This window comes from Pelodiscus sinensis, chromosome 2 (assembly GCF_052426305.1).
Source record: "Pelodiscus sinensis isolate ZL-2025 chromosome 2, ASM5242630v1, whole genome shotgun sequence".
NCBI classification, from domain to species: domain Eukaryota; kingdom Metazoa; phylum Chordata; order Testudines; family Trionychidae; genus Pelodiscus; species Pelodiscus sinensis.
The window spans coordinates 859,828-876,708 of record NC_143053.1 but is presented as its reverse complement, the minus strand read 5'-3'; the positions used below and the strand labels follow the sequence as shown (position 1 = coordinate 876,708).

Here is a 16,881-nt window from a genome sequence, read left to right as displayed (position 1 = left end):
TTGCGCAGAGTGCACTGGTGTTTGTCTCCTCTGGGTAGTTCGAGCCCCTGACTCTGCAGTAATGCGCTGCACGGCCTGGAAGGGCCTGGGTTTCTGCTCCGCCTGGTGCCAGAGCTGGATTTCCAACATCAGTGCTGTGTGTGTCAGAGGCTCTGGGTTGAGCCCAGGACTGGGGGGGCTGGAGGAGAGAGCAGCACCGTGTGGAGGCCTCAAGTGGACCAGCCCAGGGACCAGAGGAGCACGTGGTGCCTTGGGCCTGCTGGCGGCAGACTGCTACGCGTCCCTGGCCCGCACTCTTCTGGCTGATCTGATTGTGCCTGAGCGGCCCCTGCTCCCCAGCCCTGAGTGCCTTGTTCTGTCCACATCCTGCTCCCTCCCGAGCGCTGAGCCTGCAGGCCAGAATCCGGAGGCTTGTTCAGCACTGGGTTTGCCACACGCACTGCCCGGGCTGCAGGCAGGGACTCGGCCCCACTCCCCTCTGACGGGGCATTTGCATGCAGCTCTGCCCCACGCTCAGCCCTGCTTGTCCATCCCGTTCCTGAGGTCGCCTGGCAGCGGACGTTGCCTGACTAGCCGGGGTTAGGGGCCGCCTGCTGTGCCACAGCCGAGGCTGGCTAGAGGCAGTGCCAGCGCCCGTGGGGCTCTCCTGTCTTGACTCAATAAAGGGAATCTTTAAACCTGCAGCTGACATGAGCAGACTGAACCTGTGTCTTCATGGGCCCAGCCACAGCGGCTCCACGCTGCGAAACGGGCACTGCCCCCGCCTCTGAGAGCCGCTGAGTCGCCGTGCTCAGCTCCAGCGCAGAGCTGGGGGAGCCCCGCTTGGTCCTCGCTGTCCTCCCAAAAGGTGCCTGGAAGCTTTGTGCCGTCCGGAAAGGGGCCTCCCGCTCCCAGACCTGCCAGGCAGCACTGGGTGTTATCCATGCGCAGGGCCAGGCTCAGCGCCAGCAGCAGGATGCACCACCCAGCATCTGGAAGGCCCGTTATGGGCTCTCCCTGCGGTGGAAGAGGCAGCTCAGTCCCTGTCCCACCCCCACCTGGGGGGCGGGAGGAAGGCCCCTGGGATTGTGGTTCCCTCACACCTAGGCGCTCTGTGCGCTGGGATTGGGGGTCCCTCACACCTAGGCGCTCTGTGCGCTGGGATTGGGGGTCCCTGGGCGCAGGGGCTGGGTGTGCTGGGATTGGGGGTCCCTCACACCTAGGTGCTCTGTGTGCTGGGATTGGGGGTCCCTCACACCTAGGCGCTCTGGGTGCAGGGGCTGGGTGTGCTGGGATGGGGGGTCCCTCACACCTAGGCGCTCTGTGTGCTGGGATTGGGGGTCCCTGGGCGCAGGGGCTGGGTGTGCTGGGATTGGGGGTCCCTCACACCTAGGCGCTCTGGGTGCAGGGGCTGGGTGTGCTGGGATGGGGGGGTCCCTCACACCTAGGCGCTCTGTGTGCTGGGATGGGGGGTCCCTGGGCGCAGGGGCTGGGTGTGCTGGGATTGGGGGTCCCTCACACCTAGGCGCTCTGTGTGCTGGGATTGGGGGTCCCTCACACCTAGGCGCTCTGTGTGCTGGGATTGGGGGTCCCTGGGCGCAGGGGCTGGGTGTGCTGGGATTGGGGGTCCCTCACACCTAGGCGCTCTGTGTGCTGGGATTGGGGGTCCCTGGGCGCAGGGGCTGGGTGTGCTGGGATTGGGGGTCCCTCACACCTAGGCGCTCTGTGTGCTGGGATGGGGGGTCCCTGGGCGCAGGGGCTGGGTGTGCTGGGATTGGGGGGTCCCTGGGCGCAGGGGCTGGGTGTGCTGGGATTGGGGGGTCCCTGGGCGCAGGGGCTGGGTGTGCTGGGATTGGGGGTCCCTGGGCGCAGGGGCTGGGTGTGCTGGGATTGGGGGTCCCTCACACCTAGGCGCTCTGTGTGCTGGGATTGGGGGTCCCTGGGCGCAGGGGCTGGGTGTGCTGGGATTGGGGGTCCCTGGGCGCAGGGGCTGGGTGTGCTGGGATTGGGGGTCCCTGGGCGCAGGGGCTGGGTGCGCTGGGATTGGGGGTCCCTGGGCGCAGGGGCTGGGTGTGCTGGGATTGGGGGTCCCTGGGTGCAGGGGCTGGGTGTGCTGGGATTGGGGGTCCCTCACACCTAGGCGCTCTGTGTGCTGGGATTGGGGGTCCCTGGGCGCAGGGGCTGGGTGTGCTGGGATTGGGGGTCCCTGGGCGCAGGGGCTGGGTGTGCTGGGATTGGGGGTCCCTGGGCGCAGGGGCTGGGTGTGCTGGGATTGGGGGTCCCTGGGAGCAGGGGCTGGGTGTGCTGGGATTGGGGGGTCCCTGGGCGCAGGGGCTGGGTGTGCTGGGATTGGCCCAGGTCAGGCTGTGCAGCCCCTGCCGGAAGGTGCCTGAGCTCAGGCCACAGGCCTGCTTTCCTTCCCTCCCTGGCAATGGGATAATCTGGAAGGTGCCTCCCTGGCTGTGCCCTGGGATCTGTGGTGCTGGGCGCTGCAGGGTTACCAGGCTGCCCTGTGGGAGGCCAGTGTAGATCTGCAACAACGGGGCAGGGAGCCCCTCGCCCACCGGGTGCCAGCAGGGCTGGGGCACTCGCATTCCCAGGCAAGAGCTGCAGCTCCTCCGGGAGCTGCCCGCCACCCAGAGCCAGGTCAGGAAAAAAGGGGGCCACTCGGGCTGCCCTCCCCTGGTTGGCAGGAACTGGCAGGTGGGTCAGGCCGGACTTGGCCCACGTCTCTCCTGGGGGGCTCTTTCTGCGGCTCCCACATTGGGTCTATGCCGCTGGTTCTCAATGCCCCACAAGGGTCAGCGTGCCCCGCGAGTGTCAGCGTGCCCTGCGAGGGTCAGTGCTCCGCGAGGGTCAGTGCACTGCGAGGGTCAGCGCACCGCGAGGGTCACCATGCCCCGCGAGGGTCAGCGCATCGCGAGGGTCACCATGCCCCGCGAGGGTCAGCGTGCCCCGCGAGGGTCAGTGCACTGCGAGGGTCAGCGCACCGCGAGGGTCAGCACACCGCAAGGGTCACCATGCCCCGCGAGGGTCACCGTGCCCCGCGAGGGTCAGTGCACTGCGAGGGTCACCATGCCCCGCGAGGGTCACCATGCCCCGCGAGGGTCAGCGTGCCCCGCGAGGGTCAGCGCATCGCGAGGGTCACCATGCCCCGCGAGGGTCAGCGCATCGCGAGGGTCACCATGCCCCGCGAGGGTCAGCGCACCGCGAGGGTCAGCGCACCGCGAGGGTCACCATGCCCCACGAGGGTCAGCGCACCGCGAGGGTCACCATGCCCCGCGAGAGTCAGCGCATCGCGAGGGTCAGCGCACCGCGAGGGTCACCATGCCCCGCGAGGGTCAGCGCATCGCGAGGGTCAGCGCACCGCGAGGGTCAGCACACCGCGAGGGTCAGCGCACCGCGAGGGTCACCATGCCCCGCGAGGATCAGCGCACCGCGAGGGTCAGCGCACTGTGAGGGTCAGCGCACTGTGAGGGTCAGCGCATCGTGAGGGTCACCATGCCCCGCGAGGGTCAGCGCACCGCGAGGGTCAGCGCACCGCGAGGGTCGCCATGCCCTGCGAGGATAAGCGCACCACGAGGGTCGCCATGCCCCGCGAGGGTCAGCGCACCGCGAGGGTCACCATGCCCTGCGAGGATAAGCGCACCGCGAGGGTCAGCGCACCGCGAGGGTCGCCATGCCCTGCGAGGATAAGCGCACCACGAGGGTCGCCATGCCCCACGAGGGTCAGCGCACCGCGAGGGTCACCATGCCCTGCGAGGGTCAGCGCACCGCGAGGGTCAGCGCACCGCGAGGGTCAACGCACCGCGCGGGTCACCATGCCCTGCGAGGATCAGCGCACCGTGAGGGTCGCCATGCCCCGCGAGGGTCAGCGCACCACGAGGGTCACCATGCCCTGCGAGGATCAGCGCACCGCGAGGGTCAGCACACCGCGAGGGTCAGCGCACCGCGAGGGTCACCATGCCCTGCGAGGATCAGCGCACCGCGAGGGTCAGCACACCGCGAGGGTCGCCATGCCTCGCGAGGGTCAGCGCACCGCGAGGGTCACCATGCCCTGCGAGGATCAGCGCACCGCGAGGGTCGCCATGCCCCGCGAGGGTCAGCGCACCGCGAGGGTCAGCACACCGCGAGGGTCAGTGCATCGCGAGGGTCAGCGCACCGCGAGGGTCACCATGCCCTGCGAGGATCAGCGCACCGCGAGGGTCGCCATGCCCCGCGAGGGTCAGTGCATCGCGAGGGTCACCATGCCCCGTGGGGGTCAGCGCACAACAATGGGGTCACCATACACACTTGTAATACAACAGGTTGGCCTGGGGCACCACTGAGAGAGTCAAATCAGGGCAAGTTGCTCAGACCCAGGGCTATGTACCGCCCAAGCCTGGGGTCCTCCCTACAGGGCACCAAACCAGCCGCACCGAGCACATCAGCTGCCACCCTGGCCAGCATGGAGCCTCACAAGCAAATCCCCTCACACATCCCATCACTCCCTGTGCTCCCGCCCCAGCCCCCCCTCACACAGGGGAGAGGTTCTAACCCATCCCCCACCTCCCCTCAGACACCCCAGTGCTCCCTGTGCCCCCCAGTCCCCCCTTACACAGGGGAGAGGTTATAACCCATCCCCCACCTCCCCTCAGACACCCCATCACTCCCTGTGCTCCCGCCCCAGCCCCCCCTCACACAGGGGAGAGGTTCTAACCCATCCCCCACCTCCCCTCACACACCCCAGTGCTCCCTGTGCCCCCCAGCCCCACCTCACACAGGGGAGAGGTTATAACCCATCCCCCACCTCCCCTCACACACCCCAGTGCTCCCTGTGCCCCCCAGCCCCACCTCACACAGGGGAGAGGTTATAACCCATCCCCCACCTCCCCTCACACACCCCAGTGCTCCCTGTGCCCCCCCAGCCCCCCCTTACACAGGGGAGAGGTTATAACCCATCCCCCACCTCCCTCAGACACCCCAGTGCTCCCTGTGCCCCCCAGCCCCCCCTTACCCAGGGGAGAGGTTATAACCCATCCCCCACCTCCCCTCAGACACCCCAGTGCTCCCTGTGCCCCCCCAGCCCCCCTCACACAGGGGAGAGGTTATAACCCATCCCCCACCTCCCCTCAGACACCCCAGTGTTCCCTGTGCCCCCCAGCCCCCCCTCACACAGGGGAGAGGTTATAACCCATCCCCCACCTCCCCTCACACACCCCAGTGCTCCCTGTGCCCCCCCAGCCCCCCCTTACACAGGGGAGAGGTTATAACCCATCCCCCACCTCCCTCAGACACCCCAGTGCTCCCTGTGCCCCCCAGCCCCCCCTTACCCAGGGGAGAGGTTATAACCCATCCCCCACCTCCCCTCAGACACCCCAGTGCTCCCTGTGCCCCCCCAGCCCCCCTTACACAGGGGAGAGGTTATAACCCATCCCCCACCTCCCCTCAGACACCCCAGTGCTCCCTGTGCCCCCCAGCCCCCCCTTACACAGGGGAGAGGTTATAACCCATCCCCCACCTCCCCTCAGACACCCCAGTGCTCCCTGTGCCCCCCCAGCCCCCCTTACACAGGGGAGAGGTTATAACCCATCCCCCACCTCCCCTCACACACCCCAGTGCTCCCTGTGCCCCCCCAGCCCTACCTCACACAGGGGAGAGATTATAACCCATCCCCCACCTCCCCTCAGACACCCCAGTGCTCCCTGTGCCCCCCAGCCCCCGCTTACACAGGGGAGAGGTTATAACCCATCCCCCACCTCCCCTCAACACCCCAGTGCTCCCTGTGCCCCCCAGCCCCCCCTTACACAGGGGAGAGGTTATAACCCATCCCCCACCTCCCCTCAACACCCCAGTGCTCCCTGTGCCCCCCAGCCCCCTTACACAGGGGAGAGGTTATAACCCATCCCCCACCTCCCCTCAGACACCCCAGTGCTCCCTGTGCCCCCCAGCCCCACCTCACACAGGGGAGAGGTTATAACCCATCCCCCACCTTCCCTCAGACACCCCAGTGCTCCCTGTGCCCCCCAGCCCCCCCTTACACAGGGGAGAGGTTATAACCCATCCCCCACCTCCCCTCAACACCCCTGGGTACGTCTACACTACAGCGCTAGTTCGAACTAACTTAGTTCGAATTAGTTAATTCGAACTAAGCTAGTTCGAACTAGCGCATCTAGAACTAAAAACTAGTTCGAACTAGCGTTTTGCTAGTTCGAACTAGCGCGTCCACACTGATTGGACGCAGGGGGGCATTTAAGGGCAGCTGAAACCGGTTCTGGCAGGGCATCAGGTCAGCAGTTGCTTTGTGTGGCTGCTGTCTGAGGCTATCTGAGGCTCGTGCTTAAAGGGACCCCCCCTGGACAGCCGGTTCTCAGCTTTTCCTGCTTGCTTGCCAACCTCGCCGAGGGACAGCAAAGCGTCGGTCTCTGTGCCCGTCTGTGTCGGTGCTTCCCTTCGGGGGGGACCGCCGCAGGTGGCAACATGGAGCCACGGCTCGCCCTGCACCTTCTGGTGCACGTTCTGGACTTGCTGCTGCAAGCCTGCCAGCAATGGCTCGAGGCTGCCTGGCACCACCTGGGGAACGTCAGCCCCCTGCCTCTCCGCCTGGCCGCCCTGGGGGCCGTGGAGGAGCCGCGGCGGCGCCCCGGCACCGGCGTGCCCCGCCGCATCTGGCGTCTGGACACCAGCAGCGACTGGTGGGACCGCATCGTCCTGGAGCGCTGGGACGACCGACAGTGGACCCAGAACTTTAGGATGAGGAGGGACACCTTCCTGGAGCTCTGCGAGTGGCTCGCCCCTGCCCTGCAAAGAAGGGACACTCGCATGAGGCCCGCCATCCCCCTCCAGAAGCGGGTGGCCATCGCCCTCTGGAAGCTCTCCACGCCGGACAGCTACCGATCCGTCGGGAACCAGTTCGGCGTGGGGAGATCCACTGTCGGAGCAGTGCTCATGCAGGTACGGCGCTCGTCGGCCACCGAGCCGGGGGGCAGGGGGGCTGCGAGGAGGGGATGGGCCGCCCCAGGGACAAAGGGGGGGGCGGGAGGAGGCGAAAGCGCCCCGCACCGGAGGGGTCGGGCTGTCCCGGCCGTACTACACGCCGCCAGGGGGGTTGCTTCCGGGAGTGGGGCGCGGGGCACTGCCAGGGCACGCACGCTCCCAGCCACCCGGGCGCCCCACTGATTGACGCTTTGCTGTGTCTCTCTCCGCAGGTGGTCAAGGCCATCAACCGGGTGCTGCTCCGCAGGGTGGTCCGCCTCGCCAACCCGGATGCCGTCATCCGGGGATTCGGCGCCCTCGGCTTCCCCAACTGCGGGGGGGCCATCGACGGGACGCACATCCCCATCCGTGCCCCGGAACACCAGGCGTCCCGGTACGTGAACCGCAAGGGGTACTTCTCCGTCATCCTGCAGGCCGTATGTGACCACCGGGGACAGTTGACGGACATAAATGTGGGCTGGTCCGGCAAAGCACACGACGCCCGGGTGTACCGGAACTCCTCCGTGTGCCAGCGGCTGCAGGACGGGACCTTCTTCCCCGACCGCCACATCAGGGTCGGGGACGTGGACATGCCCGTCTGCCTGGTGGGGGATGCCGCCTACCCACTGCAGCCCTGGCTCATGAAGCCCTACACGGGACACCTCAATCCCTCCCGCCAGGCCTTCAATAACAGGCTGAGCAGGGCCCGCATCGTGGTGGAGGGGGCCTTCGGGCGACTGAAAGCCCGCTTTCGATGCCTCCTCACCCGTCTGGACCTGGCCGAGCACAACATCCCTCCCGTGGTGGCGGCATGTTGTGTGCGCCACAATTTGTGTGAGCGGAAGGGGGAGGCTTTCTTGCCAGCCTGGATGGCTGAGGCTGACCGCATGGCTGGACACTACGGTCAGCCCCGCACCGCCGCCGTCCGGGAAGCCCAGCGGGGGGCCATCCGGATCCGGGAAGCCCTGCGGGAGAGCTTCCAGGTGGAGGAGGAGGAGGACTGACCTCTCCCTGCATGCCCCACCGGGGCCTTCTTCCACCCTACCCCCCCCTTCCCCTTTCCCCTCCCTACCTACTGTCAAATAAAGACACCTGTTTTTCCAACAAAAACGTCTGTTTATTTCACAGAACTGGGGTGGGGAGGGAGGAATGAAGGTGGGAGAAGGGAGGGGGAAACCTGGGACGAGGGAGCTGGAAGGGGAGGGGAGGGAAGGGAGGAAGGGAAAGGAAAGCTCAGGGGTGGGAGTCTGGGTGCCTCTCCCGTCTCGCCACACTGCGGGTCCGGGGGCGTCGGTGGGGAATGGTTGTGGAGGGGGGGGCAGAGAGGACAGGGGGTGTGGAGGAAGCAGGAGCGGAAGCAGGAGGAGCAGGAGGAGCAGGGGGAGCAAGAGGGGGAGCAAGAGGGGGAGCAGGGGGAGCAAGAGGGGGAGCAAGAGGGGGAGCAGGGGGAGCAAGAGGGGGAGCAGGGGGAGGAGGAAATGGAAAGCGGTCCAGCAGGCTCTGGAGGTGGCCTCGCAGGGCACGGCCCTGCTCCTCCAGGGCCTCCAGACTCCTCTGGCGCAGCCTGAGGTCCTCCTGGACCCAGTGGTCCTGGAGACGGAGCTGTCGGTCCAGGAACCGGAGATGCCGCCTCTGGTAGTCCTCCTGGTTCCTGGCTGTCCTGCTTGCCCGGGCGCGGGCGGCTGCTGCAGGCGGGGTGGTGCGCCCTGCAGTCCCCGGTGCTGCAGCTGTGGTGCAAGAAGACCAGCGGTCAATTACCCCAGGGGCCCAGGTGTGTGAAACCCATCTCCCCTCTGCAAGGCCAGGGCCCCTGCAGGATCCCCAGCTGCTGCTCCGTAGTGGGCAAGGCCCAGGCGCACGGTCCCGGGGCTCCCTCTCGCCCCAGCCCCCCGTACACATAAGGGGAACACGAGGGTACTCACAGGTGGACGCCTCCCCGGCCTCTGATGATGCAGGCGAGCGGCTCTGTGGGGTGCCTCGGGGGTCCCGGGTCCTGGGAAGGCTGGCAGCAGGCTCCTGGCTCTCAGAGCCCTCTTCCTCCTCCTCGGTGTCCAGGAGCGGTCCCTCTGCCCCGGGGTCAATCACGTCCCGGGGGGCAGGGACGGCATGAGGCCCCAGGATGCGGTCCAGGGCATGGAAGTGGGGGCAGGCCTCCGGGTCAGCCCCTGGCAGGCAGGCCCGGGAGTAGGACTGCCGCAAGTCTTTAATCTTGCAGCGCACCTGCTCCCGGCTGCGCTGGTGGCCCCTGGCGGCCAGGCTGGCAGCCATGCGTCCATAGACGGCCGCGTTCCGGTGGCTAGTGCGGAGATCGTGGACATTTGAGGCTTCCCCCCAAACCTCGATGAGGTCCACGATCTCCGCACTTGACCAGGCGGGCGCCCGCCTTTTGCGCCCCCGGGCAGGCTCCCGGGAGCCGCCAGGCTGGTCGTGGGGAGCAGTGGAGGGCTGGGAGCCCTCGGATGGCTGGCTCATAGTGTGGCAGGTGCAGGCTGTGCAGGCACGGGTGCTGGCAGCCTTGCAACTGGCACAAAGTGAGTAGCCAGCCCGTGGCCCTTTAAGGGCTCCGGGGCCGGGAGGGGGGCAATAGAGTTTCCCTGGTGTTGGCCAGAGTGGCCACCAGGGAAACCTGGGAAGCCTTAGCCTCCCACTAGTTCGAACTAAAGGGCTACACAGCCCTTAGTTCGAACTAGCTAGTTCGAACTAGGCGTTAGTCCTCGTAAAATGAGGTTTACCTAGTTCGAACTAAGCGCTCCGTTAGTTCGAATTAAGTTCGAACTAACGGAGCGCTAGTGTAGCGCATAGGAAAGTTAGTTCGAACTAACGTCCGTTAGTTCGAACTAACTTTCTAGTGTAGACATACCCCCAGTGCTCCCTGTGCCCCCCAGCCCCCTTACACAGGGGAGAGGTTATAACCCATCCCCCACCTTCCCTCAGACACCCCAGTGCTCCCTGTGCCCCCCAGCCCCCCCTCACACAGGGGAGAGGTTATAACCCATCCCCCACCTTCCCTCAGACACCCCAGTGCTCCCTGTGCCCCCCAGCCCCACCTCACACAGTGGGGAGGTGATAACCCATCCCCCACCTCCCCTCAGACACCCCAGTGCTCCCTGTGCCCCCCAGCCCCACCTCACACAGTGGGGAGGTGATAACCCATCCCCCACCTCCAAACAGGCTCTCTCAGTCCCAAAGGAGCAGCCACAGTCCCAGGTCAATTTGCACCTCGGCTCTTACCCCAAGAGCTCGCTGGGCCCGTCCTGTAGCATGTGACCCCTAGAAGTTCGTTAGTGAAGGAAAGAGACGGCGGCGAGTGAGACGTCCAGGGAACACGTCACACACCTCAGTCCCCAGGTGCCTGGGGCAGGCTCTGCGCAGGGATGGGACGCGCTGCCACACAACGGTCCCTGGGGCACGTCTAGGGAGGCTGTGGAATCCCCGTCTCTGGAGATACTGAAGAGCAGGTTGGAGAAATGTCCGTCAGGGACGGTCTAGGCAGTGCTGGGTCCTGCCATGGGGGTGGAGGCTGGACTGCACCTCTCGAGGTCCCGTCCCGTCCTAGTGTTCTAGGATTCTGTGTCCCGTGTCGGGGGGGCCGGCAAATCCTTCCCGGCCTTCGGCCTTCACCCGGTGCTCCGGAGCGGAGGGCAGGAGTGAGGCCAGGATGGAGTCACCTTGAAGGCCTTTTTATGATTTCGCTCATGCGGAGGAAAACCCATTTTTCTCCTATGTGATGGGATCTCCCAACCTGCCAATAGCCATGGGGCGCCTGCGGGGCTGCAGGTTCCCGGCTGCATTTCAAGGTGTTTATTGGCAACACTTACGGCCCATTGTCCATGCAGCACTGAATAAACTGCCCCGGCCATAGTGCCCCTGCTACTCGCTCCGGAGAGAAATATTGAAATGCAGGTACAGGGCCCATATTCCTAACTTGCCATAGAAGAATCACAGAATCCTAGAACTGCAAGGGACCTCGAGAGGTCACCAAGACCAGTCCCCGCCCTCACGGCAGGACCCAGCACCGTCTGGTTTAGCCCATCCCTGCCCGGTGTGTGTCCAACCTACTCTTCAGCATCTCCAGGGATGGAGAGTCCACAACCCCCCTAGGCGATTTATTCCACCCTGACAGGCAGGAAGTTTTTCCTCATGTCCAACTTCAACCTCCCTGGCTGCAGTTCAAGCCCATCGCGTCCTGTCCTGTCCTGTCCTCAGAGGCCAAGGGGAACAAGTTTTCTCCCTCCCCCTTGTGACGCCTTTTAGATACCAGAAAACAAGTCTCATGTCCCCGCTCAGGCTCCTTTCCAAATGGAACAAGCCCGATTCCTTCAGCCTCTCCTCCTGGCTCCTGTTCTCTGGCCCTTCAATCATCTGTCTGGCTCTTCTCGGGACCCTCCCCAGCGTGCACCTCGCGCTCCCGCCCAGTGCGCTTCTTCTGGTTCTCTCATGAACTGGAACCGAGACGTTTGCTCCCCTCCAGCCAGAGACTGAGGGGCGCAAGCTGCACTGTGACCCTAAAGACTGGCTGGGTCTGTGTGTTCCAACAGCTGGGGGGACTGGGCAGTGCCCAGAAACTGCACCCCTCCCAGCACAAAGTCTCCCCCTGTGGCGCAGGGGGGGCTGTCTGCTCTGTGACCCGGGCCCCTGCGCTGGGATGGGAGATTCTCACTGACTCTCCCACATGTGCATTAACCCGGACACCCAGGGAGACACAAAGGGAGGGGGGGAGACCAGCACCTGGCTGGGGGCAGGGCTGGGGGAGAGTTTGAGTTTCTGTCTGGTATCACAGGGGAAGCAGCCTAAGCAAGGGGCTGGGATTTCGGGGCCCAGGCTCCCCCATCTCAAGGGGGCTGAGGCATCCTAGGCCTGCCCTGGAACCAGATTCCATCAGTGCTGGGCTGTACCCTGGAGAAGCAATAAACTCCCCTGTTCTACTGGCTGGGGGAGTCTGTTCGTACCACTACAGGGGTGCAGGAGACAGGGGGACCCTGACACGCCGTCACAGCCCCTCTCCCTCCCCGCTTATGGCTCTGGGGGGGGGAGTTTGGGGCAGGGGAGGGGTGCAGGCTCTGGCATGGAGTTTGGGGCGGGGGAGGGGTGCAGGCTCTGGGAGGGAGTTTGGGGCAGGGGAGGGGTGCAGGCTCTGGGAGGGAGTTTGGGGCAGGGGAGGGGTGCAGGCTCTGGGAGGGAGTTTGGAGCGGGGGAGGGGTGCAGGCTCTGGGAGGGAGTTTGGGGCGGGGGAGGGGTGCAGGCTCTGGGAGGGAGTTTGGGGCGGGGGAGGGGTGCAGGCTCTGGGAGGGAGTTTGGGGCGGGGGAGGGGTGCAGGCTCTGGGAGGGAGTTTGGGGTGGGGGAGGGATGCAGGCTCTGGGAGGGAATTTGGGGTGGGGGAGGGATGCAGGCTCTGGGATGGAGTTTGGGGCGGGGGAGGGGTGCAGGCTCTGGGAGGGAGTTTGGGGTGGGGGGGGAGGGATGCAGGCTCTGGGGGGAGTTTGGGGCAGGGGAGGGGTGCAGGCTCTGGGATGGAGTTTGGGGTGGGGGGGGGAGGGATGCAGGCTCTGGGGGGGGGGCGGGGGAGGGGTGAGGGGGAGGGGGAGGGATGCAGGCTCTGGGAGGGAGTTTGGGGGGTGGGGGGGGGGAGGGATGCAGGCTCTGGGGGGGAGTTTGGGGCAGGGGGAGGGATGCAGGCTCTGGGGGGAGTTTGGGGCAGGGGAGGGGTGCAGGCTCTGGGATGGAGTTTGGGGTGGGGGAGGGATGCAGGCTCTGGGAGGGAGTTTGGGGCAGGGGAGGGGTGCAGGCTCTGGGGGGAGTTTGGGGCAGGGGAGGGGTGCAGGCTCTGGGGGGAGTTTGGGGCAGGGGAGGGGTGCAGGCTCTGGGGGGAGTTTGGGGCGGGGAGAGGGGATGGTGATGCAGAAGGGGGTGCAGGTTCTGGGATGGAGTTTGGGGTGGGGAGGGGTGCAGGCTCTGGGAGGGAGTTTGGGGCAGGGGAGGGGTGCAGGCTCTGGGGGGAGTTTGGGGCGGGGAGAGGGGATGGTGATGCAGAAGGGGGTGCAGGTTCTGGGGGGGAGTTTGAGCGCTGGGTGCAGGCTCTGGGTTGGGGGCATCGGTGTGCGGGGGACAGGGCTGGGGAAGGCTCTGGGAGGAAGTGGCGTGTGAGCAGGACCAGCAAAGCCCCTATGGTGGCGCTGTGCCTGTACCACGGTGTCCAGCGTACCCCCGGGTCCCCCCCCTGCAAAGCCCTTCACTCACCAGCAGGCTCGGGGCCTGGTTTTAACTGGGGGGGGGGGGAACCTGCAGGGAGAGCAGGTGGCTGCTGACCTTTGTCCTGTTCTTTCTTGACACTGTTGGATAACAACCCCCAGCAGGCTCCAGTGCTGCAGGAGCAGTATCCCGCTTTCCTGAGAGCTGGGGCGGGAGCAGGGATCCCCCTCCCAGGGAGTTAGCTCCGATCCCGCCCCAGAAAAGCTGGTGTGGGGGAGCCCCGGGCAGGCTGAGGGCAGGTGCCGACTGGGGTCTGGATAGGGCAGGGGGCTGGTGAAGGTGCTGGGGGGCAGGGCTCTGGCTGACAGCTGGGCAGAGACGCACCCAGGATCCAGCAGTGCCAGGACCCAGGGACTGGAGCCAGCATGACCCATGGGGACTCGGGTACCGGGCAGGCTCCTGAGGCCTGCAGGAGCCCAGATTCTGGTACCGCCTGGCGGAGGAGGGGGCGTTGCACGGGCGCCCGTGACGTTGCAGAAGGCGGGGAGCGTTACACGGGCGCATGTGATGTTGCACAAGAGAGGGTGAGGGCGTTACACGGGCGCTTGTGATGTCGCACAGGGCGGGGGCGTTACACGGTGCCCGTGACGTTGCAGAAGGCGGGGAGGGGCGTTACACGGGCGCTTGTGATGTCGCACAGGGCGGGAGCGTTACACGGTGCCCGTGACGTTGCAGAAGGCGGGAAGGGGCGTTACACGGGCGCTTGTGATGTCGCACAGGGCGGGGGCGTTACACGGTGCCCGTGACGTTGCAGAAGGCGGGGAGGGGCGTTACGCGGGCGCTTGTGATGTCGCACAGGGCGGGGGCGTTACACGGTGCCTGTGACGTTGCAGAAGGCGGGGAGAGGCGTTACACGGGCGCTTGTGATGTCGCACAGGGCGGGGGCGTTGCACGGTGCCTGTGACGTTGCAGAAGGCGGGGAGGGGCGTTACACGGGCGCTTGTGATGTCGCACAGGGCGGGGGCGTTACACGGTGCCCGTGACATTGCAGAAGGCGGGGAGGGGCATTACACGGGCGCTTGTGATGTTGCACAGGGCGGGGGCGTTACACGGTGGCTGTGACGTTGCAGAAGGCGGGGAGGGGCGTTACACGGGCGCTTGTGATGTCGCACACGGCGGGGGCGTTACACGGTGCCCGGGGCATTGCAGAAGGCGGGGAGGGGCGTTACGCGGGCGCTTGTGATGTCGCACAGGGCGGGGGCGTTACACGGTGTCCGGGACGTTGCAGAAGGCGGGGAGGGGCGTTACACGGGCGCTTGTGATGTCGCACAGGGCGGGGGCGTTACACGGTGCCCGTGACGTTGCAGAAGGCGGGGAGGGGCGTTACACGGGCGCTTGTGATGTCGCACAGGGCGGGGGCGTTACACGGTGCCCGTGACGTTGCAGAAGGCGGGGAGGGGCGTTACGCGGGCGCTTGTGATGTCGCACAGGGCGGGGGCGTTACACGGTGCCCGTGACGTTGCAGAAGGCGGGGAGGGGCGTTACACGGGCGCTTGTGATGTCACACAGGGCGGGGGCGTTACATGGTGGCTGTGATGTTGCAGAAGGCGGGGAGGGGCGTTACGCGGGCGCTTGTGATGTCGCACAGGGCGGGGGCGTTACACGGTGCCCGGGACATTGCAGAAGACGGAGAGGGGAGTTACACGGGCGCTTGTGATGTCACACAGGGCGGGGGCGTCACAGGGTGGCTGTGACGTTGCAGAAGGCGGGGAGGGGCGTTACACGGGCGCTTGTGATGTCGCACAAGGCGGGGGCGTTACACGGCGCCCGTGACGTTGCAGAAGGCGGGGAGGGGCGTTACACGGGCGCTTGTGATGTTGCACAGGGCGGGAGCGTTACACGGTGCCCGTGACGTTGCAGAAGGCGGGGAGGGGCGTTACGCGGGCGCTTGTGATGTCGCACAGGGCGGGGGCGTTACACGGTGCCCGTGACGTTGCAGAAGGCGGGGAGGGGCGTTACGCGGGCGCTTGTGATGTCGCACAGGGCGGGGGCGTTACACGGTGCCTGTGACGTTGCAGAAGGCGGGGAGGGGCGTTACGCGGGCGCTTGTGATGTCGCACAGGGCGGGGGCGTTACACGGTGCCCGTAACGTTGCAGAAGGCGGGGAGGGGCGTTACACGGGCGCTTGTGATGTCGCACAAGGCGGGGGCGTTACACGGCGGCCGTGACGTTGCAGAAGGCGGGGAGGGGCGTTACGCGGGCGCTTGTGATGTCGCACAGGGCGGGGGCGTTACACGGTGCCCGTGACGTTGCAGAAGGCGGGAGGGGCGTTACACGGGCGCTTGTGATGTCGCACAGGGCGGGGGCGTTACACGGTGCCCGTGATGTTGCATAAGGTGGGGAGGGGCGTTACACGGTCGCTTGTGATGTTGCACAAGATGGGGGCGTTACACGGTGTCCGTGACGTTGCAGAAGGCGGGGAGGGGCGTTACACGGGCGCTTGTGATGTCGCACAGGGCGGGGGCGTCACACGGTGCCCGTGACGTTGCAGAAGGCGGGGAGGGGCGTTACGCGGGCGCTTTCGCTGTCGCACAGGGCGGGGGCGTTACACGGTGCCCGTGACGTTGCAGAAGGCGGGGAGGGGCGTTACGCGGGCGCTTATGATGTCGCACAGGGCGGGGGCGTTACACGGTGCCCGTGACGTTGCAGAAGGCGGGGAGGGGCGTTACACTGGCGCTTGTGATGTCGCACAGGGCGGGGGCGTTACACGGTGCCCGTGACATTGCAGAAGGCGGGGAGGGGCGTTACGCAGGCGCTTGCGCTGTCGCATAGGGCGGGGGCGTTACACGGTGCCCGTGACGTTGCAGAAGGCGGGGAGGGGCGTTACACGGGCGCTTGTGATGTCGCACAGGGCGGGGGCGTTACACGGTACCCATTGACGTTGCAGAAGGCGGGGAGGGGCGTTACGCTGGCGCTTGTGATGTCGCACAGGGCGGGGGCGTTACACGGTGTCCGTGACGTTGCAGAAGGCGGGGAGGGGCGTTACACGGGCGCTTGTGATGTCGCACAAGGAGGGGGCGTTACACGGTACCCGTGACGTTGCAGAAGGCGGGGAGGGGCGTTACGCGGGCGCTTGTGATGTCGCACAGGGCGGGGGCGTTACACGGTGCCCGTGACATTGCAGAAGGCGGGGAGGGGCGTTACGCGGGCGCTTGTGATGTCGCACAGGGCGGGGGCGTTACACGGTGTCCGTGACGTTGCAGAAGGCGGGGAGGGGCGTTACGCGGGCGCTTGTGATGTCGCACAGGGCGGGGGCGTTACACGGTGGCCGTGACGTTGCAGAAGGCGGGGAGGGGCGTTACACGGGCGCTTGTGATGTCGCACAGGGCGGGGGCGTTACACGGTGCCCGGGACGTTGCAGAAGGCGGGGAGGGGCGTTACACGGGCGCTTGTGATGTCGCACAGGGCGGGGGCGTTACACGGTGCCCGGGACGTTGCAGAAGGCGGGGAGGGGCGTTACACGGGCGCTTGTGATGTCGCACAGGGCGGGGGCGTTACACGGTGCCCGTGACATTGCAGAAGGCGGGGAGGGGCGTTACACGGGCGCTTGTGATGTCGCACAGGGCGGGGGCGTTACATGGTGGCTGTGATGTTGCAGAAGGCGGGGAGGGGCGTTACGCGGGCGCTTGTGATGTCGCACAGGGCGGGGGCGTTACACGGTGCCCGGGACATTGCAGAAGACGGAGAGGGGAGTTACA

At 66.3% G+C, this 16,881-nt stretch overlaps 1 protein-coding gene across 1 annotated transcript; it reads right to left on the bottom strand.

Moving 5' to 3' along the window:
* Positions 1-8,072: 8,072 nt before the first annotated feature.
* Positions 8,073-9,222, bottom strand: LOC149525213 (uncharacterized). The gene is made up of 2 exons (XM_089775906.1): positions 8,856-9,222; positions 8,073-8,660 (listed from the first exon to the last, which is right to left on the bottom strand). Exons 1-2 carry the CDS (start codon positions 9,199-9,201, stop codon positions 8,167-8,169), a joined length of 840 nt encoding a protein of 279 aa, XP_089632032.1. The 5' UTR covers positions 9,202-9,222; the 3' UTR covers positions 8,073-8,166.
* Between the last annotated feature and the right edge of the window lie 7,659 nt (positions 9,223-16,881).

Bases quoted from the DNA above. Each gene is read 5' to 3' on its own strand.
- LOC149525213 (XM_089775906.1), bottom strand. From the start codon at position 9,201: ATGGCTGCCAGCCTGGCCGCCAGGGGCCACCAGCGCAGCCGGGAGCAG. The intron at 8,661-8,855 runs GTGAGTACCCTC...CTTGCACCACAG, and splicing joins GGCCGGGGAGGCGTCCACCT to CTGCAGCACCGGGGACTGCA.